The sequence below is a fragment of the Dermacentor andersoni genome, chromosome 9 (assembly GCF_023375885.2).
Source record: "Dermacentor andersoni chromosome 9, qqDerAnde1_hic_scaffold, whole genome shotgun sequence".
In the NCBI taxonomy this organism is placed as follows: domain Eukaryota; kingdom Metazoa; phylum Arthropoda; class Arachnida; order Ixodida; family Ixodidae; genus Dermacentor; species Dermacentor andersoni.
The window spans coordinates 64,571,798-64,598,157 of NC_092822.1; the positions used below are offsets into that span (position 1 = coordinate 64,571,798).

At 48.4% G+C, this 26,360-nt stretch overlaps 2 protein-coding genes across 4 annotated transcripts in view; both read right to left on the reverse strand.

Annotated features, from left to right (window-relative positions):
* Positions 1–2,770, reverse strand: part of LOC126528144 (uncharacterized) — a 31,374-nt gene extending 28,604 nt beyond the window's left edge. Inside the window, exon 1 of one of the 3 annotated variants that reach the window (XM_055069152.2) lies at positions 161–2,770. In XM_055069152.2, coding sequence (XP_054925127.1) covers positions 161–261 — 101 coding nt within the window. In that variant the 5' untranslated portion in view covers positions 262–2,770. The remainder of the gene's footprint in view (positions 1–160) is intronic. The other 2 variants (XM_055069153.1, XM_050176006.3) reach the window with 2 other exon arrangements.
* A 2,116-nt stretch (positions 2,771–4,886) lies between these two features.
* The window catches only part of LOC126528153 (constitutive coactivator of PPAR-gamma-like protein 1 homolog), a 50,589-nt gene continuing 29,115 nt past the window's right edge, over positions 4,887–26,360 (reverse strand). Inside the window, exons 9-15 of the mRNA XM_050176018.3 lie at positions 25,575–25,861; positions 21,181–21,339; positions 19,431–19,643; positions 18,207–18,538; positions 17,727–17,802; positions 16,552–16,661; positions 4,887–12,110 (exon numbers count right to left, since the gene is read on the reverse strand). Coding sequence (XP_050031975.1) covers positions 11,909–12,110; positions 16,552–16,661; positions 17,727–17,802; positions 18,207–18,538; positions 19,431–19,643; positions 21,181–21,339; positions 25,575–25,861 — 1,379 coding nt within the window. The 3' untranslated portion in view covers positions 4,887–11,908. The remainder of the gene's footprint in view (positions 12,111–16,551; positions 16,662–17,726; positions 17,803–18,206; positions 18,539–19,430; positions 19,644–21,180; positions 21,340–25,574; positions 25,862–26,360) is intronic.

The following is a 26,360-nucleotide window of genomic DNA, read 5'->3' on the forward strand; positions in this document are numbered from 1 at the left end:
TCCGAAAGCTCGCTAGCCCGCCCCCACGAGACCGCCGCGGAATCGGCCCGTGCACGGGTCCCGGAGAAAGAATGCCGCAAGTATGTCGCTCCGCGCGACGAGGAAACGGAATACGGTGGACGCGGCTGTCGCGAACGCCGTGCTCGAAAGTAGGACATACCAGGGCTGTCGTGTTGCTGCAGCGGCGGCGGAGACGATGTTGTTTTGATAATGAGAATGACTGAGGAGGCTGCCGAACTGCTGCTGCTCGACGTTGAACATCTTGGCGGACGCAGTTCCTTCCCGCGGCCGGAGCCCTGGGAAATTCGGCCTCGTCCACTGTATTCCGTTGCTTTACCACATCGGTGTCCACAGAAGCTCCAAGCTCCAACGGCGCGCGACGCACATGCGAAAAGTCAGCTAGCGCTCGGTTTCATACATTACGCTCTCGCCTTGGCTGCCATCTTGACGGTGACGTCAAAACCGCACAACAGGTGGCGACACCTCCGCAGCAGCTCTTCCGCCGCGCCGGCGCCCGAGTTGTTTATGTCGTCGGTCCATTCTTTATCGTCAACTACACGGCATGGCCGGCGTCGTTTTCCTATGCAGGAGGTGTTTTGTGGTTAGTGCTGCATGTTGCTGTCTGGGAAAGCGACGGTTGACACCCTGGCACGATCCGACAAGGTACGCGCGGCGAGTCCTTTTAAAAATGGCGGACTGCGCGGAGAGTCGCGCTTCCGTGCCGTGCCAAAGGGTCCGGCTTGGTGCGACACAGGTTGTTTGTACTTGTAAATCCGCATATTTGTAAATAAAGCGTACATCCTAATTGGTTTAAGTCTGTTCATCTTTGCTCTACTCAACGAGAGGAGCGGGCAAATTGGTATGCACGCTCGCGCAAGCGCAGTTCGACCCCTACGCGAACCAGGTCAAACGCTACGTGCCGTTAGGCACGTAAACAGTGGCCGCCCCTCGTGGCGGTTTCTCGGGCTGCTTAGGCCTACGTCATGCACGTTCTAATCGTTTTAATATTCCCGTTAACTTTCCGGAAACGCCGCACGAAGTGTATTCGCTTGGAATGAATGAGCGCGTTTTCCGGTGTGTGGTTGCAGGCATACGTAATGCGTACAGTGCGAACGCACCCATCTACCCACTGAATATACTACATATTTGAAACTAGATCATTGCGGTACTATCATTCGGAGCATCGTTTCTTGCAGAAGAGGAATTTTCATTGCCCACACGTTTGAAATGGGAACGCGACGTCAAAATTATTATCAGTACGTGTCCCCGATGCTTTTTTTCATTCATTCGCGCGACTATTGCTCCGCTTCAATAGCGTCATAGCAGATCGCTGCGTTTGAGTTTTATAATTTAGTGACTCGTAACTTGGCGCTTGCTTAGGGCTGGTTTCTATAACTTTCAAAGATCCAACCACACCTGCCACTGCCATTGAGCGAATGAATGGCTTAGGATGAAACCGGGCCCGTAGACGATTGCTCGCATTACTTTTTCCAACTGCTGACACCGAGATGGAAGACATGCAATGAGTTAATTAAGCAACTGCCTGACGATATGCGACCTCGAGTAGCTGGCAGTTGAGCAACGTGGCGAAACAATTATTGAGTAGCCGGCTGCAAAACTCCTCCAATGACAGTTTTGCTTCACTATTGGCGTAAGAGAAAATCGAGCTGTGCAAACGGCAATTCGTGAGCGTTTTACTTTCATGACACCTCAATTCAAGGGAGCTGCTTAGATTAAGTTCACGGCTGCACTTTTTCCTCCCACGTGGTGCATTTTTCTCACTGCAAGAACTTGAGGGAAACTACTACTACAGCTGCAGCATTTTGGGCTATGTGTGGTAAGATAATGCAGGCATTGGTCACTCCAATAAAAACGAAGCATTTCAAATAGAACGGAGCATATGGTGCCTCACTTTTATCAGCATTCTGACATAGCTTTCATTGAATATATTAAGTCCCAAATGCATAAATATAAAATGCAAGGTAGACCTACAATAGAGTTACAGGAGGCCTGGTCTGCCGGTTTATTGAAGGCCAAGTTCACGGCATGGTACTCTATCAGCAGCTGTAGGGCTATAGACACCTTATGCAAAAAGCACCATCACGCAACTAAGCAAAGAACACATCAAGTTGCCAAAACTAGAGTTCCAGAGTTATATTTAATATCAAAGGTGCACTTCCTGAATTTTAGGGCAACAAACATTCCGAGCTGCATAACCACACGTCGGCTTTTTTTCATTGCAGTTCGTTGCTAATAGACTTCCTGGCCTATTAAAAAAAAAATCTTGTGCCAAGCAAAGTGCATTAAATACATACATGCACAAGCATGTAAGTGCAGGTACAGCCAGATCGATTTAGAAATAATCATTACTCCCGATAAATTTAAGTGTTAGATGCAAATGCAAAATTCTTGTGTCAAGAAAGTTACATTTCATATACACACACATGTAGTATTGAGCAATGTGACAGCAAAGACAGAACAAGTTTAGAAATAATTAATTGCTGCACATGGATTCAACGTTGACAGACAAGTATGTAAAAGTAGCTTTCCCACTGAACATTTCTTCTCGTGGAGCACTTGTACGTATCACGTACACCGAGCCATTGGTGAAATGATACAGGAAAGGGGCTCAGTGCGGCAGCTGTACCTTTCTTGTGTCCTTTTGCACTGTCCTTTCACCAAATAATTAAGGAAGAATCAGACATCCACCCATTCATAGTAATTTTTTCAGAGGAAACCCGTATGGATTCCATGAAAGAAAAGCCTCGTAGTTAAAAAAAAATTCGTCCTGGTCTGGGACTCAAACCCGGGACCACTGCCTTTCCAGGGCAGCCGCTCTACCATCTGAGCTAACCAGGCGGCTAGCAGATGGCAGGGCGAAGTCGAATTTGTCACAACTCGAAGCAAAGGCAGGAGTTTCACGTAATAATTCTGCGGAAACCCACAAGGTGAAGAAAAGCAATTAAGGAAAAATCAGACATCCACCCATTCGTAGCATTGTTTGTAGAGCGGCGGTCCTGGGTTCGAGTCCCGGACCAGGACGAATTTTTCTTCAACTATGAGGCTTTTCTTTTGTGGAACCCGTATGGGTTTCCTTTGTAGCAGTTGCTATGAATGGGTGGATGTACAATTTTTCCTTAAGTAATCACTTCTCTCCACCTTGCGGGTTTCCAACTCCTGTCCTTTCACCAGTGTTGCCAAACCACTTTGCCCAGCTTCCCATTCTTGCGAACCCTGAGCCAGTGTTCATCATGCAATGCCTGGACAGCACCTTGTGCAAATTTTGCTGTTTGACAAAGTTGAGATATAGAACACCCTCTACTAGCCCAAGGACAGGTTCTGCATGCTACCCTGGATGGCATCACTTGCAGCAGTTTTCAACTAAAATTAATAGAGCACTGTGGTCAGTCAGCTATCACAGAAGTGATGGTTAGTACACAGATATTCCAAGTCTGTGCCTGCAGCTTCTAACATTCTAGTGATGTTATTTACTACACTTTCTAAACTTCCCAAGCACTGAACAGTATTCCAAACACGCCAAGGCAATTAATCCCTGCCCACGTGTGTAATCATTGTGAATCGCTGCATTAACAATGAAACATTTTGTTAAAAATAACTAGTTCACACAGTCACAACACCATTTTAAGCCAGAAGGACAATGTTTAGGCAGGTCCACGAACAACAAATCATTACCATACTGGCCGAGCTCCCATACTTGATCTTGGAGACACTAGAGCTCGAGTTCTCTCGAGTAATTTCTGTAGCAAACTGCACGGCTCGCAAAAGTTGGGGCATACGGACCCTGTACTTGCAGCAGTAAAACAATATGGTCTCTGGACTCGTCAGTCATCCACACAGAAAGCCACTGCTGCGCTGTCTATGCAGTGGACTCAAAAGGACTCAATTACCCTTGAAGTGTAGTGAACACTCGCATGCATTGGTTCTTTCTGAACCTTCCTTTCTTCCAGCTTCCACCTTTCCCAGTGTAGGGTAGCGAACCAAGTGCAACATGGTAAACATCCCTGCATTTCCCGCTTTCTCCTGAGCACCTATGGCCTCTTGATCCTTTGTGATGGAAAAGACAAACATACCTTTAAAAAGATGACTGGACAGGTCAGTTTTAGCCTCTTCTCCACCACAAGAAGTACGACACACTTAACCCAACAAAAGCGATGCATTACAGGCCTACTGACCGCACATTTCGCCGCTGTCTCCCAGGCTTCTACCTCGTGGGTCCACATATACCAGGCGTTACGACTTTACCATCGTAACAACACCACCTGTGGCGCAGGGCAACGGGTGTTAGGTGTGCGTGTACTTGGGTGGTGCAAAGGTTAGGGTGGCATCCGCTTCCGTGCCACTGACCCGCCTGGCTGATGTGCCGGCAGTGGTCCTCGTTCAACTGAGCCCCGTCAACTTCCAATCCCACAGTTTGACAAGCCTGTGAAGCAAAACATGGTGAACATCTGTACTGCCACCAGATGGACTTGCACAAAAATCCCTTACGGTTTAAAAATGATTGGTGTATGCAGCATGTAGGAAATGTAACCTCTTGCCAAAAGTTGGAAGTGTTCCTACCGACACATTTTGAACAGGAAGACTGTCATAATCTTCTATATTGCGCTACATGTCCATTCTAGCAGCTTCCTGCACTTTTATGCATTACGTACACCCCAAATACTTCACCAAACACAACACTGTCATACTTTACTCCTCAGACGAGACTTGGATCACATTCCCAAGAGGACAGTGACCTTCATCTCTGCTGCAAATGCTTCTGCCTAAAAACCAGGCGAAAGCAAATCCACAAAGTTCCACCTGAGCCCCGTGAATGCACACGATGCACCGTACAGCACAACCATGACTAACTTGAGAGGAGTCACCAGTGAGGAAAACAAATCAGTTTTATTCACAAAACTGGCAACACATGAATTACATCCCTCTCCAGAGACCAGCATGACGACGCACAACTGCCGACGCGCCGGGCATCGCAGAGGCGCCTGCTCACACAAGATGCTTCTTTTTTCTACTCTCGGCGAAGTTGACTCCCAACACACGCGCCATGCTCGCCAACACAGATTGCTTGCCGTTAACCAACTTTCAGCCCGGTACACACTCCAATTTCAGCCATGTTCTTTGTCGCATGCATTTCCCCTCCCGTACCTAGGCCATTTCATCCCTGGTTCGCTTTGATTCAAACTTTATCCCAGCCCCAATTACAAATTGTCCCCTCTTCGACACAAATTTGTCAGTGCCTTCCGTGAACCTACTAAGCCAGCCTTCTTAGTGAAAAGGCTTCTTCTGTTGACTGTTCTCTGAATCATCCTGCTCTTCCTTACAATGGAGAAAGTGTAAAAAAAAAATTATGAAGACCATGTGCTGCAAGAAAAAGAAGTTACAAATTGACAGTAATGTGGGCTTCGGGGAAACCCATGCAAGACATGCAATCGCATACAGTAACTGGAGTTATGGTACGCGGCGACGCTTATTAAATCCACATTTTTCTTTTTTCTTCTCCCAGTCTCCTTTTTTTGCAGCTGTAGTGCGGCCTTCCCCGCGACACTGATTAATGTTAAGAAGATACACTGCTTATCAAGATAACTGGTTACCATAGCGTAATAAATGCTCATGCCAAAAAACTGACAATTATACAGACAACCCACTTACTACAACACGTTGGCCTAAAGAAGAAAAAAGGGGGCAGACAGGTTAGTAAGGTGCACTTCGAGTGAACAATAACCAAAAAGACATGCTATATATGCAGAAAATTCAACGATGCCTTGCTCCAACCTGGCACTTCATGGCACATTGGCTGATGCACTGCGAAGAGCTAGTGTACAGGCCCAATCAATTTACGGGGTAACCACATTACAGCGTGAAAATTTTGATGAGGCATATTGCTAGAAGCATGCACGGTGCCTAGAACTTGGCTACAACCGCAGTTCAGGTGCAAAAGTGAGATGAGTAATACCCCAGTCACGCGAGGCACTTTCAATCGCAATCGAGAAGGATCCATCTTCTCAATTGGCTTCTTTATGCAAGCTGCGGAAGGGAGCCAATCGCCATCGATAAATCTGATCCCGTTTGGGCTTGACTGCAAATGAAAGTCCCCTGTGTGATTGGGGTATAAGGCTCAACCCATGAGCGTTGCCAGGGACCTAAGCTTTCCTCCCTGTTGATGCTTGCACATCAATACTGCAGGCCAAAAAAATTGCAGGCTACTTGTTCTCTAATTGTACTTGGAACATGACAGCAACCAGCCTCCGAGTCTGCTGGGCCATATAGGCACATCCTGCTGGCCTTGTTGCCGAGAGCGTAACGGCTCCTGTTTCAACAGCAACCAACAAGGAGACAGGCCGAGTCAGGTTAAGAACCTCAAAGCAACTAGGAGCTGTTGACGACGAGGAACTGCTGCCTGCCGGTAGGCGAGATAAACTCATTGTAAGCAGATGCTATCAAACAGAATTTGGACCAACAGTCGTGCCGTACGCATTGAGCCTGTATCCTGCCCTCGTAAGACGCAACAGCCTACGCGTCCGGTGCCTATAGTGTCACTTATGAGGCTTGCTGACAGTTTTATCACGACAAAGCAAGCACACAAGATGGAGGAAACAATGTGAATCAGGAGCGCAACACATCTGCAACAAACTGAGCCGAACCTGTTTTTGCGTGAGGGTCGATTATATCCACATTTAAAATCAGAAGCTTGGTTCAGTTCGACAACATGCCTAAACGATAGCCACTAGGCAATTGCCCTGCAATGGGTTTCAAATCTGAGATAGCTAATGCAGCTGCTGCAGAGCGCAACTACAGCCCGTTTCAACCGGACAGAAAATAACAATTTCACAATGGCCTGCTGAAACATGTGACATACGCACCCACCCACTTGGAAACTACGAGTTCCGAGAACATGCTTCACGAGCTGCTTTCAAAACAGGAGAAGGGAATGCAACTTCAAAGGTGACTGCCAGGGTTACATGCCTCCTTCGAGCAGAAGTAGTAGGTCTAAGGGTGTTCCCGCTTCGGGCTCACATAAATGCTTGCTACAGCAGATATTTTCAAGAATGTCCATAGTTTCCTCCGTCTTGTGTGCAGCCATATCCTGACGAAGCCACTGGGCCACGTTTTGGCCAGAAAGCAAGCTTTCCCTTCTCTTCACGTTGACAAGCTTCACAAAGCACAAAGGTTTACACTGTTTTCTCAAAGAATCGAGACAAAAAAAAAAAAAGAGCACAGCACTCACTCACTTAGTGCTAGGGTCATGATAGCCTACAAAAGGCAAAAAGCCAGCGAGCAGTTTAAACAATCAAGAATGCAATACTGCAGAAGTACATTTGTCTAACAAACCGATATAGTGCACCCACTTGTAATAAGTTTTTTTTTTTCCACAGCACACAGTGGCAAACGATGGTGCTTGGTGTCAATGCTACGACATGAATTTTTTTTCTCGCTCTCTCCCGTGTTTGTTCACTGCAGCGGTTTCCTAGCACAGATAATAATAATGATAATCATGATAATAATACACATTTCAAACATGCGACCGCCTAATGGTGCCATGTCCTGGCATGCATATCAAAGGCGCTAGGCCCGGCGTTACGCAGACAAACACCATAACTCATCTCAATATAGTGGTACATTTATGGGCATCGAAGCAGTTTCAGCAAATGAAAAAAAAAAAAATCAGATGCGAACGCTGCTCGACACGTCACTGAAGCCTTCACTACGAGGACCAATAAACAGTCGCCACTACGAAATGAACACGGCTTCAGAAAAACTCGAGGGGCGCTATATGGGAAGGGGCAGCCGCTACCCATTAAAACACAAGAGCGCCAAAAGCAGAAACTAAAGGAATAAAAAAAAATAGGAGCTGGTCCTATAGCAAAGCAGTGAACAACTGCCTGACACATTTACACATAAGCACTGAGGCTACCTGGCTCCCCACCTACACTCGATCTAGCGTTAAAGTATAGCTGGTACAACTACACAACTTCTCAAGAAGTGAAAAGCTGCACTTATTGCAGGAAGGGGAGTTTAAAGAAAACAAAAATGCAGGATGCAACAAGCACATTGCCCCTGTCCAGTGTAACCAGACGGGCTTACAAAAGAAAAAAAAAAAAAGAAAATCGATACTTTATATCGCTCATGCAATTTCTGCTGCGGGGCAGGGTGAAAGGGGGCGGGTGCGTGCAGTCGGGAGAGAGAACCATTGCTGCGGTTTGCAGTTGCGCCGGCTCGGTCTTCACTTCGCTGCTTGGTGCCAAGAAAGAGCCCTCGTCGAGCATTTTGAAGAATAGGCAAGCACCCGGAGACCCCAATACCCACCCGCATTAAGCATGAAGTCTGGTCATCGCTGTGTGCAGGAAACAGGCCTGCCCAGGATGCCATATTTTGTCACGTTAACATTACGTCTCTCATTACGTCGTCTACCCTCAGCTTTCGGGTGCCCAGGGTCGCTTAAAAGCGCTGGGCTGTGGGCTGTCTCTTAAAAGTTGCATGCGCGCAACAGAAAAGTCCTGAAGGTTGCAAGACATATTCACCTCCGTTTATTTTGCGGCACGGAACTCTGCGTTGAGCTCCCTTGTTCTTGAAGTCAGTTATGCGCGGAGTACCTTGTCTACGACGTTTAGTAGTAGAAGCAGGATGCTTAGTTTGAAAGGTTGCGACACTTTCGCCTTGCCTTAAGAACATTTGAATATAAAAATCGGGAGTGGGGGGAGGGGGTGAGGACGAACAAGCGCCCTTTGCCTCTCGATAGGTCTAAGGAAGAAAAAATCAAAAAAATTAAAAAGAAGACTGTTCCCATCAAAGTTCTGCAAGCATGGTGTCTCAAGCAGCAAGTTTAGTGCCATGTTGGCGCAACTTCTTTTCCTTGCTTCAGTTTGTTTTTATTTCGCTTTCTAAAACTGAGTAAGCATTTGTGTCTTTGATCATCATTGTGCAATGGCTCCGCTGCGTGCAACAGAAAGCCAATGCAGTTACTGTTGGAAGAAGGCCATAGCTTATGGCACATCACATAACTCCCTGTCAACTTGGAAACAATTGGCTGTGCTTCAGCTGCCTTTTGTGGGTGGGAGGCTAGCGTTTAACAGAGAGTCAAGAGGAGTGACATTGAATGAACACTGGGGCTGCCTGTCCTTTTTTTTTTGTCCGGTGGAGAATGAGGCCCCACCGGCTTCTTTGTCATCGCAGCCCAAAGGAAAGTAATCTAGAGTCGTCGCCTTTGCGAGTGCGTCTCGCAAAACTGCTGCAACCAAAACCTCCCGAAAGGATTCCCGGAGAAAGTCTTCCTTTTTCTTCTGTTTCTCATTTTGCTATGGTTGTTTCACGTAACCCACAACGGGGATCCCCCCAAATCGGGTGGGTGTTGTGGGGATGGTAGCAGGGCACTGATTGCTGCGATCATGCCTGTTTTTTTTTTTTACACTGTTGCTTTTTTTTAAAAAAAGCATTTCCCTTTATCCCCTGTTCCTAAGGCTTCGCTGGTTTGCTGTGAAACCAAACGGCAGGGAACAGCAGCAGAAGTAACCACTGTCCCAAGCCACTTTAATACTAAGGTGGCGCAAGACAAACAATTACCTACTGTTCAAAGGAAAAAAAGAATAAATACAAGACATGCGCCGCTTCCGTCATTGCAAAACTCTGGTGGCCATAAATACCAGCCTGCACATAACCATTGCAATCCCTCTTTCCTCCTCATCTAACAATGCACAATCTGCAGCCAGTCGGCGGCCATCTTGTTCCCAGTTCTCACCAACATTGCTCTGATAAATATACACCTTGCAAAACCTAACAAAGAAAAAAAAAGTCTAAACACTGTACACAGCATGCTGTACGCCAACACCAGCCTGCCTCTGGTCTCTGGAACTGCATCTCCCGTGCTGCAGTCGCCATCAAAGCTGCAATTTTGTTTACACAGTGTTCACTGCGCCCAGCCACTTCAGCATTTACCGTTTTCATTTTCTGAAGGTTTTCCCTGGATCATTGCGAGCCTCTATTTACCAAAACATTTTCAGTTTACGAGATACTTTCTGCACCTGCATGCAAAAAGGAAAGGAAAAGGTCGGGTGCCAACGTTAACAATCGAGAGACGAGCAGTACTAAGCGCGGGTTCTCCCAACACAGACTTTGTTGTAAGACCAACTATTCAATCAACACGACCAACATTATTAGCTTGATGGGAGACCGCAGCTCACGACGGCAGTGGGTACGAAATGTGGCCTGCCCATCACCCAATTCCATTAGGGGCACAGCCCAATGCAGCATAGGCTCGATGCCGTCGGTACACAGCAACCAGAGCAGACGACGCGGCTTATGCAGCGCAGTGCTGATGAGAGTCCTCGTCTTCACAAGAAGTCCTTTGATACTAATGAGTCATCACTCGATCTTTCAAGTCCACGATGAGTTCATAAAAAAAATAATGGTAGAGTAGTTGTAGATAAAAATCGTCTCACTTGTTCACAGACGCACACATACACACACACACACACAAAGTTCATCCCCAACAAGTCCGTGGTGATGCCGTGTGCTCAGGTACGGTGTGGTCCACACCACTGGTCGGCGCAGCCGAGTCGTGTCCAGTTCACACGTGCTGTAACAACGTTGGGGAGACTGTTCCGCAAGAAAACAGGGATGAGGATGACAAAGTGGAAAGGAAGTTGATGCCACATCGCTCCGCGGGTCTCTATGCCTGACCGACCTCCTGTGCCGACAGTTGACTACGCAAAAGACTTGCTATAGCACAGATCTAAATAGCTCACAGCTGTAGGTGGCACTAAGACACCACAAGGGAGGAACAAAATTTCTTTCAAATTATTAAGCCAAGCCTACCAGAGTGCAATTCGGTAATTACCTGGTGACAACAAATATTAAGTGAAGCAGCCAGAGAATCTGACAATGAAGCTTGAAGGTCCATTCTGCAGGCGCCAGATTGATGTTGAGAGGAACAGATGAAAACACAACCAGTAGAAGTTTTAGCTTGTTCGGTATTCGGGCAAACACAGATGTAAACAAGAGCAGCCTGTGTGGTGCTGCCACCTGGTGGCGTAGAGCTAAAACAGACAAAACCCGCCAATATTGCAGTGACCAAGTGTACAATCTCCTTCGCTGCTCATGTAAATTTTCTGCAGTGGTGTAATCGTGTTGCTGCCAAAGGTTTACACCCACGGCAAAGTAAAATACACTTGGTTACCGCAATATTAGCTATGTTTGAGCTCTGCATCACGTACCATGCAGGCCACTCATGTTTACGCCTCCACCCAAACACCCAGTCCGCCTGCGTTCACCAGAATACCAGACAAGCTAAAACTCTCTAGTATCGATACCTGCACTATCACTTGGTGAAAACCATCTGCGACATCAGCGAGGCTGCAAGCTGGCAAATATGCACAGTCACGTGTTAACACGCTTATCGAGACAAGAACTTGCAGGAGGCAGCATTCTTGCTGGCTGGTCTACTTTGAATATGTTGAAGGCATAACAATAGGCTCTGCTTTATCAGCGACAACACCTTCTTTCATCTCCACCATGGTGTCAGCGGCTAATGCAATGAAACCAATGAACGCTGGTCACATAGCTTGTATCAATTGGCGCAAAGGCTCCCACTGCCAGTCTTGCTGATATCACAGGTGGTTATCACAAGACGGTACTACAAGTAGCACTGACTACATACTGACCCGTACCTATTGACAAACAGCCCATATCTAGACCTACAAACAAAATAAAAATGAAGGCACCAAGTGGGGCAGAAATGTAGTCACATAAACCGAGCACTAGAGATGAAGGTGGAACCGGAACAGCGGAATTTAAAGAAGCAACAGAAAACTGTCAGCAATGGGCATCAAGGCAGGCCGGTCAGCGCACTAGTGACCCCTAGAGCGCACGCGGCAGCTGCTAGACTCTTGCTGGCGGGCTAGACAGAGGCAAACTGTTCTGAAGCCGCGGCAGCTCCGTTGGTGCTAAGAGGGCCGTCGGTGTCAGTCTCGGTGACGGTGGCGCCCGCAATGAGCAGGGTGGGTGCGATGGTGGCGGCTGCAGGGCAGTCGTTTTCGTCCGAGCCAGCAACGCTGGCTTCCAGATCCTTGGCCGCCAGCTCGCTCACCTCAATGGTGCAACTGCAACGAGGTAGAGGGGGTGCGTAGGAGAACAGTCACGTGTGAGCACGCCCCCTCTGACTCGCCCCTGCTCATTCAGATTTGCACCTACTCAAACTGGGCTCAACTCAGAGACTCCAACTCGCGGCCACTTGCACTCGACTCGCTCAAATTCAGACCTTCTCGAAGTTGGCTCAACTTGTGAAGGACACCTTGAGGGGCTAGTTGGTTCATGATCACCGTAGGAAATTATGGTGCTAACGCAAGGAAAGGGACACCATGCAGGAGGACGCACAGGAACAGTCTTAAGTCTAACCTTTTTTTGCATTAGTGCAGTAATTCTCAACGACATTTGGCACAACTCGCTGAGGCTCAAGCTTGTACCCACGGTTAGACTTACCTTGACCTACTCAGACTCATAGTTTGGTCTGAGGGAGCCAATTCACAAGTGAGTTTGCCAACTTTATGCATGTGCATGGGACTGCTGTAACTTTCTTCGTGAGCCGGTGGCTATGTTTTGTGGAGAGAAGAGGCTGTGCACAGCCTTCGTCTGCACAGTGGCAGCCTGTGACCCCAGAAAGCTTGCATTTAACACAGTGCGACCCAAGACTCACCCCAAGAAAGCAGTGTACCTTGCGGTGTTATTTCATTTCATCTTATTCCATTTCTATGGGGGAAAAATCTACAGTGGCCTAGTTGGCTGAACATACCTAAATTTGTGTACTAAAATGGCTGAAGGATCGATGCGGTCGATACAGGCAGAAAAGAAATCAGTGACAACTTATGCCATTGGTACATTCGAAAGGGCATCTTCGCACATGCAATGTGGCCACACGTATAGAGTAAAACCTTGTCAAAATTTGACCCTTGTTAATTCAGAAAATAAGATTATTCGGGCCCCTCCTCTGATCCCAGCATTCCCTGTATTAATTATTTAATAGTATCAAACTCATTAATTCAGACATATTTGGCCTCACACCGGTTGTTCCAGACATGCAGTGGACTCTATACGGAACCTCAAGGGACCAGGGAAATTGGTTCCGTTTATCAGATATTCCATTTACTGAGAGACAAAGCTGAATACAATTGCATGAATACAAAACCAACCAACCGTGAGGATAGCGTTGTGATCGGCCGCTCGCCCCGTGACAACCTCCGGTCACGGCTCGCACGATTATGGGGAATGGGTCGACGGCCTCGTCAAAATGGTTCTCAACACCGATGATCTATGACCAGTGCAGGAGTACCGTGTTCAGGAGAAGTACTCCTGAATTGCCGGTGAATTGCCGACGGCACGCCTTCAAGAAAAAGGCGACTGAGTACACGGAAGCCCACGGCAACCTGGCGGCACAGCGCGAATTTGGAGTATCCGAAAAGAGCATTCGGTACTGGCAGAGGCAGAAGCAGCTTTTGGTTGCTTGCAGCAACAAGAAAACGTCCTTTCGTGGGCGGACTGCAGCGTATCCAGAACTGGAAAACAAGGTTGCGGAGTTCGTCCGGGAGCTGTGTGTAAGATCGCTGCCTGTGACTGCTGTTAGGAATGGCCGGCCGAGGTGGCAACGTGCCGGCTATTTCAGCCCGCTGCACGTGCTTCGACTGACCCGCGGTGGCGGCGCCCTTCAGAGAACGAGTGAGGATGACAACGCTAACCGACCATGCGCCGCGTTTGGAGGATCGGTGACGACAGCAGGGCTGGCCACGTTTGGCGCCCCGTGCATAGTTGGTTAATTTGCCGGGTCGTCATGGTCTCTCTGCGGCAGGGGGAGCCTCCCTGGCAAAAGGGTGCTTTGCGGTACGGGGACCCCAGGGTTCGTCACAGTCTGCTGACACACATGGCGACTACAGGAAAAAGGCAGCTCTGGAATTTAGCGGCGCCAGTTGGGGTCGGGCGTGACCACCTGACTACGGGGACGCCAGACAATGGATACCACGACAACTGTGCTGCAAAGGTCGTCTGCCCTCGAGAGAGCACTGAAACCTGGGCAGCACTGAAACCTGCGCAGCACGTGTGTGTGAGCCCTCCTCCTCCAAAAGGGCGTGTAGTCTGCGATGACGTCGAACGGAGTGCTTATAAGCAGCAATTGTCGGCTGCTAGAGTGTGCTCGTCGTCGTGCTCTGTGCTTATTTGCTGTATGCTTCGTCTTGCGGGCTCCATCTGGGAGTCACGCTAGACTGTGTAAAAGTATCCCATGTTCAAATGTAAATAATGTAAATAAATCCTGCTCGCCTAATCCTGTCAACCCAAGTTCCTCCGATCATCCTACAAGCCCGGCTCCAAATCCTACACTGCCGAATCCATCCGTTTGAAAGCGGTAGAGATCGCGCGTGCCTCTGGACTGACAAGGGCGCAACTCAAGGGCTCGCCATTCTGGGTACGACGATTCATGAAGAGGAAGGGCTTTGCACTAAGGCGCCGTACTTCTGTGTGCCAGCAACTGCCCGAAGAATTCGAAGACAAGCTCATCGAGTTTCAGCAATATGTAATTGCGCTTCGGCAGCAACGCGACAACATGATGGGACAGATTGGAAACGCCGACGAAACGCCAGTGTGGTTCGATATGCCCTCAAGCCGGACTGTTTCCGAAAAAGGAGCCAAGCAAATCAAGCTTCTAACAACGGGCAACGAGCACTCACGGTTCACTGTGATGCTCACGTGTACAGCCGATGGGAAGAAGCTGCCCCCTTTCATTATGTTTAAAAGGAAAACATTGCCGAAAGAGGAATTCCCACGCGACGTCATTGTCCGGGTTAATGAAAAGGGCTTCAAGAACAAATCGTTGATGCTGGAATGGGTCCGGCTCGCCTGGAAGCGGCAACCTGGTGCTCTATTTGAGCGAGCGAACATGCTCATTCTTGACTCATTTCGAGACCGCCTCACAGCCAACAAGACGGACCTCGTGGTCATCTGTGGTGGATTGACATCTGTGCTGCAGCCACTAGACGTTGTGCTAAATAAGCCGTTTAGAGGTAGAGTGCGTGAACTCTATAATGAATGGATGCTGGGTGATAATCCAACTATCCCCACCGGCCGCCTGCGACGTCCACCGCTTGCGACTTTTTGTGGCTGGGTGTTGTCGGTGTGGAAATCTCTCCCCGAAGAGATGGTGCGCAAGTCTTTAAGAAAATGCAGCATAAGCAACATGCTGGATGGCACAGAGGACGATGCTCTATGGGACGTGGGCAGCGAGAAGCACTCATCACCAGACTCTTGTTCGGACGACTGATTCGGAGTAGCGCTTGCGCACTTCGTGCCCTTCTGTGCACCCAGCCAATTTTTAACAGCATCGCGCGACCATCGACCCACGTGTTTTTCAGCACCTTATCATCATGGCACGGAGCGACGAAATAGCGCATGTGTACACATGCGTGTATCTCGTTTGTTTCGCCGCTCAGCGCCGTTAATAAGGTGCTGACAAGCACGCGGGTCGATGGTCGCGCGATGCTGTTAAAAACTTAGCCGGGTGCGCATGCGAGCAGCATTTGTTTCAAGGTAAGGGTGTCTTTCAGTACTTTTGCCACTGAAAAAGATTTTTTTCATTTTTAGAATTGGTTAGTTGGGGGGTCGACCTATATTCCGGTCCGACCTACAGTTAGGTTTTTACGGTAGGCGGAATTTCGTTACAATGAAATTTTCATATAACAAAGTAAATTGCAGATTTTACCTTTGTTATATCGAAGTTTAACTGTATAAACAAATTGCAAAAAGGTCGGCGCACGCGCTTCTATAATGTTTTTGCAGCTCAAACTTTTCATGCAGAAGAATGCTTGAAACAACTTTGTATCGGTTGACATCGTTATTGTTTTTGTTTTTTTTGCTAGATTTACCTGCCATACAGGCTCCAAGCACATGCTGAAAATGGCCGAAAGCTTTGTTAAATTGAAACTGTGTCACAAAATGACAGTTAAATTGTGAAATACAGTTTTCAATGGAACTAGATCGGGAAATGAAACTAGTTTGTTACATCGCAAATTTTGTTAAACTGACGTTCGTTATATATCAAGGCTCGATTTTATATGGTATTCGCACACCCCTAGTCTATATTCCTACCCAAACCACAGTTTGTTTTTCAAGAATTCTTTTTTTCCAGTCACAGGCTAGCGACGCCAACAATGGCAACCCTGCCTTTGGCTGTTGTGCTGGCATCATTTACGTGCGCAACAGAGGCTTCTGAACGCTACATGTCACTACCATTTACATTTTGATTGGCAGTGACTCCTGGCAATTCAACACACCTGTCAATTCAGCCTAACCTCAATATAGTTGTTGGTCCGTTACGTCTTCAATGCCTTTCGGTGCCGCTACACCCAAACAGGTCTTTCTGTCATTCCGTTTATCTTTTCATGCCTATGACTTTTGGCATCTGTAAATGCTAGTGCATCTTTGCTATGCTACAACTCAACACAACGACTGTAAAATGATTGCGGCATTAAATGAAAACAAGAGAGAGAATGGTGGCCTCACTTCTCCCCAGTCTCGATGGTGCATCCACGGCCCTTTCCGACCAGTTTTGGCGTGGGTTCCTCCTTGGTCACAGTCTTGGATGCCTTCTTTTTGCTTGTACGTCTGTTTAGCTGTAAAAAAAAGAGTGGAGAGGGAAGGGGGAAAGAGAGAGAGAAGCATTGGAAAATAAGTTCTGCTGTGAACAGCCCAGCAAACTCCCTCCTGTCCGCAGAGTACAGAACTTCTACTTGCTTCACCATACTTCGCACAATAAGAAACCCGTGAAGGACGGGGTCAACTGAAAAGGGCAAGGAATGGAACAGATGGTAGGGGTTGACAACACCTGCATTTGCCTAAGGTGTGAAAAGCTTTTGCCATACTGGCATCCTGCTAGTAGCACACAAATGCGTTAATAAATACAGTCAACACTCGTTACAATGCACTAGTTTATTAATGCAACGAAATTCGCTTTTAACGGACCACACTATAACGGACTATCGGCTACAGTGGATGAAATTAGCGACAATTTTTGTCAAAATCACACTATGAAACGGACTTTATCCGTGTCGATACGGGCTGTCAACTGGGTTGCGAGGGTCAGCCGACGATCGCGGTTCAATATCTTGCATGCAAGAGAGGGAGGAAAGCGGGGCGGAAGCGCGCCATCTTACGTGCGCGAGGCACGGACATGGCTGCTGTTAACTTGCTATCACAATCGATGCTTCGCCTTTCGGGTGAAACTGAATTTTTTGTTTGTTTTTTACTTTGGTCATTAGTCACTCACTCTTTGCAACAAAGTTGTTATGCATCGCGACAAAAGTTTCGGAAGTGAGGTACCTCGGATATTATCGGATATTACAGACTTCGGATAAAACGGACGTTTCTTTATCAGACTGTCAGGGCCTGTTGTAACGAGCATCAACTGCATTTGAGTTTTTTTCTCATAGCCTTAATTCACAAGTTGATACTTCGAAGTTGACTCATCGCCACAATTGTTATATCGTCGTATGTGGTATTGTTATAAATGGACTGCATTGTATTTGCAATACGTGTTTTGCCAATGGTGCCTAATGTGTTGACCATGCTTGCCAGAGAAGTGCGCCACTGGAAATTTCGGTCATGAAAATTGCGCGCCGAGCTCTTTCTGAAAACCAAGTCATTCACAACAGCACCTTATTGAATGCCTACTCTCTCACCTGGTTGAAAGGTGCTCCTGGCCGTCGGTTGAGCCCCATGGGACGTCGAGGCATCATGCCACGGCCCATTCCGTACCTGAACGTGCAATACGTGCCAATGAAAACAGCAGAAAAACACGAAGTGCAAAAGGCCAGCACAGTCTATGCCTTTCACAACAGATTTGCATGCAACATGCCTTCGAATATAAAAGACAATTCTTACTTGGTTCAGTCTACCCACACAGTCAAAACTCGAAGTCGTAGTTACGGCGAAAAAAAAAAAAACTTTCGCACCGCTGGCACCAATCCTATCCTACCCATGTGCAGCATTTTCTAATGAAACCTCTGTTCTAGTTTCTAGTTCTAGAACAGAATGTACTTTTCGTAAAACTTTACACAACATTTGTAATATTGTAGAATGGGCCCAAATTTGTAAGCATTATGGAGAATTCGAGAGTTGGCCAGTTGTACACCGAGGCAGCGAAAAAGAACACGGCTCACCGTCCTCCAACTGACGTGACCTGTGGCGGCAGGGGTGGGCCCCGGGCCCCACCCCGGTGAGGTCCGGCAGAGGCGCCCCTTGGCCCCTGTCCGTAGTTGGCCCCCCACGAGCCAACCACCACGCCGGCTATCTCCAACTGGCCCCCGCGGGCGAGAAGGGCCCCACGGCGAGGTGGGCCCGGAGGAGGCATCCCTCGGCCAGCTGCTGGCCCCCTAGGGGGTGGGCCCATGCCCATAGGTCCGCCCACCCGCGGGCCCCCGTGCGGCGGGTAGCCCGGCATGAAGCGCGGCATGCCCCCCATCGTGGGCAGGGGCGCACGCGCGAACTCCACCTGTGCAAAAGTACACACGCATCATAAAAATGGAAATGCTCGTTTGTTACGCAGAATAACTCGCTTGTGCACGAAACAGCTTAGCTGAAGTTGGATTGATGGTCTTTATTACTGAGCATTCGTTGTGCTGGAAGCTGAATGCTTTGAAATTAATTATGCCTCCAACCAAACAGTAGGATTTATTGAACGTGACAGCCTGGTTCCTTATGGCTTAAAGGACCGATGGCTGAAAGAATCCAGCACTCCTCTCTCCCATCCACTGCGCCCATTCTGTAACTCTAATGGCCCACTATTTGTCTACCCTACGCATTAAATGGCCTGCCCAGCTTCATTTTCTCCTCTTAACGCCAACTAGAATATAGACTATCTCTGTTTGCTCTCTGATCTACACCCATCTCTTCCTGCCTCTTAACGGGACGCTTAACTAAAATTGTTTCGTTTCATCGCACTTTGTGCAGTCCTTAGTTCTTTCTCGAGCGTCTTTGTTAACCTCCAATTTTCTGCCCATACGTTAGCACCGGTAGAATGTAATGATTATGCTTTTCAAGCATAGCGGTAAGCTCCCAGTAAGGATTTCGTAAAGCCTACCATATACAACCCATTTTTATTCTGTGAATTTTTTTCTTATGACCAGGGTCCCCTGCGAGCAATTCACCTAGGTAAACGTACTTCTGCAGGGATTCTAATGGCTCACTGCCAATCGCAAATTCTTGTTCTCTTGCCAGGCTACGGAATTTTACCTTTGTTATCTGCATATTGATCTTCTCATACTTTGTCGGCTAAGGTCCTCAATCACTTGCTGCAAGTTTCACCTTAGCATACTGTATCAACTTGCCGGTGCTAAAAGCGAGAGGGTGAGAGAGAGAGAGAGAAAGCGAAAGAAGACACGAACCTGGAGTCCCTCGAGGATGGCGGCACGCATGCGCTCCACCTTGGCTACTTGGTCGATCTGTCCGCCGCAAACCTCGACGAGACTCTTGGCCTGGGCGGCCCTCAGCAGCTTCTGGTGGAACAGCTTGCCATCAAAGTACAGCCACGGGCAGCACATCAGCCAGGGCACCGGCGCACCGCACGCATCGTTGGCAAACAGTGCATGCTCCACACCCTGCATCAGAGCAGCCACATGAGGAGCGTCGGGGACAAGGCTTAGCAGAACTGTAGACTAACCAATCAAACGTTCAATCTGCAGGACCAGGTCCACGGCTAATTAACCGCAGGCAGGACCTTCCATATCAACACAATAATGGAGTAATATGGCTGACACGTGTTAGTTCTAAGCAAAATTGCTCCGAGTATACTACGCTGTAGAAATTATCAGCGTCAATGTTTTGCATGTCTGCAACGAGTAATGTACTTCTTGGATGTGCCAAGTATGCTGTCGTGCACAGTGCCGGTAACGCTGTTGCCTGTAGATGCCGATGCGTCTGGTGTCGAGTCAGGCGAAAGTCATCAAACGAAAATATTAATGGTGGAATTTTTGGAAAGGCTCCATGTGGTCTATGCGCAGCCAGCAAACTTCAACTTCAATGCCATAGCATTAAAGGCCCCGTGCCACAGAAAATCCAATGTCGGCGTCGGCGGAGTTGTCCGTGAGCAAAAATTGCCGCATACATTTAGGTATGTGCATGTGCCACGTCTTGCTATACGACATGTGGTATATGCGGGTTATATTTCCACACCATTCTATCACTAAAGTTGCTCATACCTCGTCTTATATTCTTGACAAAGCTATTCCTTGAAATTTTGAGAATGACAGCCCACGAACAGATGTCACGAAACAAAACACAGACAGTGCCTGCCTTTTATGTTAAATCTTCTCGGACATAAGTACTAAAAGTGCGAAACAATAATGGAAACCTAAAAATTATGTAAATTTTTTGGCGTGGCTGTGCCCTACCTCCGAGATAAGCCCATACAAGAGGCCGTGTTTCGACCAAAAAGCTCGCCTTCATGCATAGGGTTTGCCGCCAGCATTTCCCGGTGAACCGTGCGGTTACATAAGCTGCAGCTGCGGGGAAGCGTGAGAAGCATTCATGGATCTTCGAATTCTATCGCATTCCACTCTTGAAGACGAAACTTAAGTGTCCCCCAAGTTTTATGTGATTTCGCTTATCTCGAAACTTACTCTGGTTTTTATAGCTTCAAGTTGATGGGGTTTTACTGTTATCTAGATATCAGAGTTCGAGTTAATGAGGTTTAGTGTATGCTGGACTTGACATAGTTGATCACATATTGGACGTTGTTGTAGAGAGTTCTTGCACCGAGTCCACACTCCACTAACCCACTGAAGAACCGAGGATTATTAATCTGTTCCACAGCTAGACGCTTTTCATGAATCTGAAGATGCAAGAAACGTGGCGAATTCCAATGGACAGAGTTAATTCGTGCACGAAGGAGATACCGTATTTACTTGCAGAATGCTCACAACCACTCACATTGCCCATCAAAACTTGGATTGTTTTCGAACTACGTGGGAAAAATGTTCCCTGAATAATTATCACACCCCCCAACTTTGTTTGCCTCAATTTTCCGTGGAAAAAGTGCAAGCATTATGCGTATAAATGCGGTATTTTATTCTTTCCCAAGCCCCCCTCCCGGCAGCACGGTTCCCTCGTCCCTTTCCCATGTCCACACACACACACCTGCAGGAAGAGAGAGGCGAGCTGTGTACCCCGCACAGCCACCAGGGGTAGCTGCATGCCCTGGGTGCTCTGGGCATCCATCAGCTGTGGAGAGACTGCCTGCGCCAGGAACGCATCCAGCTCCTGGCGCCGCAGCACGGGTGCACCACCGGGTCCACCCTGCATCGGAAGAAGGGAGGGGAAGCCCCAGTTGAGCAGGGAAGACACTCTCCAATGTCTGGCGAAACGTAGATGCATCAAGGCAACAACAGGCCAGGCCAGCTGGTTTTGGTTGAGAGACTGTATGCAGTACAAGCTCCGGTACAGGGCGCAAGGTGCAAGCACCACTGCACCCCAAAACAGTTTCCAGGAGACACCAGTATTAAAGCAGTTCAGGTCGCCTTAATTAGCAAAAGCAATTGGATGGCACATCTATACACATTCCTCTGTGATGTGGGCCGCAGTGCATTTGTCACTGCATTCGTAGGCCATTCCTTACTTATAGTAGAATTTCGCGCTGCAAGACATGAAGAAACTACCTTCTCTCGTTCCTGTCCATCAACCAGTTCTGTACACCTATGAACTTGCTCAATAGCAGGCCCCTGTAATCAAAATAGACACCCGTATTGTTCTTCATCTAAAAGAAAGCATTCTTTCTTGTCTTCAAAAGTTTCCTCCAGGTGAGAGAGACAGGGAGAAGGAGTCTTTTTCTGTTGTCTCCAAAATGTCCCTAGAGCCGAGCCTTGCCAGTGGCTTCGAAGCTCGGAAAACACAGCATGCTGCATAATGCTGGTTCCCAAAAGTCAACTTCGCCTCGATGCAGCAATGTCATGTGGTTCAGCACACCAAAAGTGGGAAGCGGCAACTGTCACAGGACAAAGCATGTACAGTTAAACCTCGATATAACAAACTTTGTTATATTGAAATTCTCAATATAACCAAGTTTTTAACTTTTCATAACCTTTTGTCCATAGAACATCATGTATTTAGAACCTCAATATAACGAAGTGCATTTGTATGCGATTTAATATAATGAAATGCTTCTGCAGCAACGGAATGTTGAGAAAATAAATAAAACTTCCGCTGAAGCAGATGGTCAAATGATTAACTACAAGTGGATGCTTGCAAATGCACCTCTCAAGTCGGGCGTGGCACGACAAGTGTGGCTTCCGAAGTGAAGCAGCATCACGTTTTGTATAAACAAGTGCAATAACATCCTATCGTGCCCCACACAGACTGTGCTTTAGGTGTGTGTGAAAGTGTCCGAGGGTGAGGAAGAAAGAGGGTGACTTCACGCACGAGTGCCGCCTCCCTGTGCGAGCAAAGGGAAACGGAGCGAACTTGCATTAACGCGATCAAGCAAGCGCGAGGGGCAGGGGAAGAAATAAGTTGGCACGCGTCGCAATTTCTGGCGAGCGTCTTGGCCGTGTCTGCACATGGCTGTAAGCGCAGATGAGTGAACACGCAGCCACGCACCCTGCTTTAGAGGTAATCTGCCACGTGTGCAAAGAGTGGTTGTGCCGAGAGAGCGTGGCATCATGTAAGCTGTCTTCCCGTGCGTTTAGTATGAAGGTTGCATTATCACGAGTTTCAGTGACCCGCTGGTGCGAGAGGCGGACGGAGCATTCAGTCCCCGCTGCTGGCGCTTTCCTTGGTAGTATCATCGTAGTGTGGCCGCCGCTATCAGCCGTGAGGGTGGAGAGCACGCAAAAGCATGGCTGGCTTCGCTTAATTCGTACCGCCTATGTGAAGATATTGTCGGCGTGGCATGAGACTGTATCATTCGTCGCCGACTCCAAAATTCATTCACATTTGCTTTTTTCGACTGCCCGATAATTAGAAAAATTCTGCGGCCCCTTTCCGTGCAAGAAAAATCAACTGGCAACTGTACTTATTAGCATAGAAGGTTGAGTTTCAATACAACGAAGCAAATTGCCGATTTTGCATACTATCTAATCTATCATACTATCATTGACATGCGCACCCACCGTCTCTTGTCACATTATGAGCACCGATGTGCGTAATAAATGTACTGGCAGGCCTTCGTAGCTTTTTCGGACGTGCCTGTAGCAATTTGACCCCTGGGGGCAGTAAAAGGCATGCATTAATTTTTTTGGACTACCCAATTTTTCATACGTTGACTGCCTATCTAGCACCTTACAATGATATAGAGTAAAACAAATGAGTAATTTGGTCTACTTGAAAGATGCATAAGCATGATGCTACATGTTTGGCACCTCAAGTCACCGACAGGTCAGCCAAGCTGCAGGGCCAGAATGCGTGCACATACCGTATTTATTCGCGTATAACCCGCACCAAAATGTGAAAAAACGCGTTTAAAAAGTGGGGGTGCGGGTTATCTGCGAATTTTTTCCTTGGGAGGGGGGGGGGGGGGTCGGCTTCACCGCAATGTGCGGCGGCCTCCCCGTGTAGTCCGCCATCCCCATCGTCATCGACGCTTGTCAAGCCGATGAAGGGCCAACGAAAGGCCAGCATTGTTGAGCCTCGCGTTAGGCGCTGTTTAGTGTACTTACCCCAGTTTGCACTGTTTGCCTGCTTTGTTTTGGCATCATGAGTGCGACTCGACGGCAGTGTTTCACAGCGAAAGAGAAGCTAAAGATTATAGCCGCTGCCGAAGAAATCGGCAACAGAGCTGCTGCAAGACAGCATGACGTCGACGAGTCGTGCATTCGCGACTGGAGGAAGAAAAAAGAGAGTCTCGAAGCAACGAACCGGGACAGGCGAGCGTTTCGGGGTCCGAAGACTGGCGCGTACCCCCACCTCGAGACGCAGCTTGCGAAGTTCATTGAGGAGCAGAGAAGTCGTGGCCACGCTGTTTCGACTGAGATGGCGCAAATGGAAGCCCTGAAGTTGGCCCGGGAATTGAACATTCCACGTGAGTTTCGTGCAAGCCGTGGATGGCTTCAGCGCTTCATGCGAAGACATGGATTTTCTATGCGGCGGCGAACAACCATGTGCCAGCGGCTTCCTGAAGCCTACGAGGAAAAGTTGTTGAACTTTCAACGATATGTGATCGCACTTCGGAAGGAGCACAGCTATTTGCTGTCTCAGGTGGGAAATGCTGATCAAACACCTGTGTACTTTGAGATGCCGATGGACACGACCATGGAAAAAAAGGGCTCCAAATCAGTCAGCGTGCTGACCGGCGGAAATGCCAAGCTGCGCTGCACAGTCATGCTATGCGCTTTGGCTGACGGCACGAAACTGCGCCCGTATGTCATTTTCAAACGCAAGACGCTACCTAGCATTCCACTGCCCCCAGGAATCGTTGTGCGTGCGGAAGAAAATTCGTGGATGAACAGTGGCCTAGTCGGTGACTGGCTTCGAGTAATCTGGGAGCGAAGACCAGGTGCCTTGCTGGCACGCCGGTCGATGCTCGTACTAGATTCCTTCAGAGGCCACTGCACTGATGCGGTGAAGGCTCGCCTTGCCGAGACCAGCACCGACCTCGTCATAATACCTGGCGGCATGACGTCCATGCTACAGCCACTCGACGTGTGCCTGAACAAGCCGTTCAAGGCACACGTGAAGCGGCTGTATGCCCAGTGGATGGCCGACGGCATTTACGCCCTCACACCGACGGGACGCGTGCGAAGGCCTGATATTCCATTGCTGTGCCAGTGGATCGTGGATGCGTGGAAAGCGATACCGGCCGATTTGGTGCGGAAAAGCTTTAAAAAATGTGCGATCAGTAATAGTTTGGATGGTTCCGAGGACGACTACGTCTTTGAGAGTGGCGATGAAGCCTCGGATGGCAGTAGTGAGAGCGGCGACGATTAAGAATCGGATAACCAGTGACGTGGTGGCGGTCGTTTGAATAAATGTTCTGAAAACGAAATGATCACTGAGTGTGAGTTGCATCTTTCTAGCGCTCATTTTTTTTTTTCAGGTAAACGTGCGGGTTATACGCGAGTTTTTTTTTTTTTTTTCCGCCGAGTTCAAAGTTAGGGGTGCGGGTTATACGCAGGGGCGGGTTATACGCGGGTAAATACGGTAACTAGAATGTGCACTTTTACATGTTCGATAAATAAAGTTGTGACAAACTGTAATTGCAAGTTGCTCTTGCCCAAGATTGAACGCCCATGCCACCAGGCTGCACATCTTAAAGCTGCAAGCGAGCACATATTTGCTTTGCTGTAGCCGATATTGCATGGGATGCTGAATTGTAACTTTTGTTGCTGCTGTTGCGGAGCCACTGCTATGAAGACCAGCAGCGCTTAAAAATTCCTTTCATGCATCCGATAATTCCTTTTACCGAAGTCCAAATGCACTAGTACAGACGTCCGCTTTTGTGTCAAGAGCACATGCGATGCGAGCTGTTAAGTGCAAGAAGTGATAGCATTTGCATTTCTGCGCTGTTCGAAAGTGCCAGCAGCAGTGGGTGGGTGGGTTACCTGGGACATGAGGAATCTGAGCACGGCACAGGGGATGAGCAGGTGCTGGGGCACGTAGGCTGTGTTGAGCATGAGGGGCACGTCGCTGCGCAGGCAGCTGAGGAAAGCACGCAGCCGGCACTTCTTGTCGTCCAGCGACGGGCCCAGCCAGAGGCGTTGCACGGTGGGCACGGGCCAGCCCAGCTGCACCCCTTCCACGAGCTCGTAAGGGCGCCGGCTGGCACCTTTGCCACCGCCCGAGCGGCCCAGCCACTCCACGACCACCACGGGGGCCGGGCCTTTGGACTCTGTCGGAGTGGGCAGGGCAGGAAACAAGGGTGCAATTTGGGGCTGCAGATGCCTTATACATGCCCACAGCTGTGGCCAGACCTCGTTTTAGCGAAAACAAATGTGCCGAATTGACTCATGTGATGAACCCACCTCCCACTTCTGTCCTGTAGAATCAACTTTTTTTACCTTGCTTAAAAAAAAAACACAGCCGACCTTTAGGGCCGGTTTCCAGAATGTTTGCTTTAACCCGACACGATTTGGCCAGTGCCGTTGACTGCCACAGAATAGTTGGATTGCACCACGACAAACAGCTTTTGAAGCAACCGATGCTAAACACCGGCAACATGAACGAGGGTGACATGGGGCCGCAGGGACGCAACTTGTCGACCGAGCGCTCTCACTTTTGATGATGATGATGCACGCAGCTTCATCATCACAAACATTCTAGCTTATAGCATCGTGTAAGTGCGGTGGTGACAAAACAAAGGAAGGCAATGCACTAGACCAGCCGTTCCC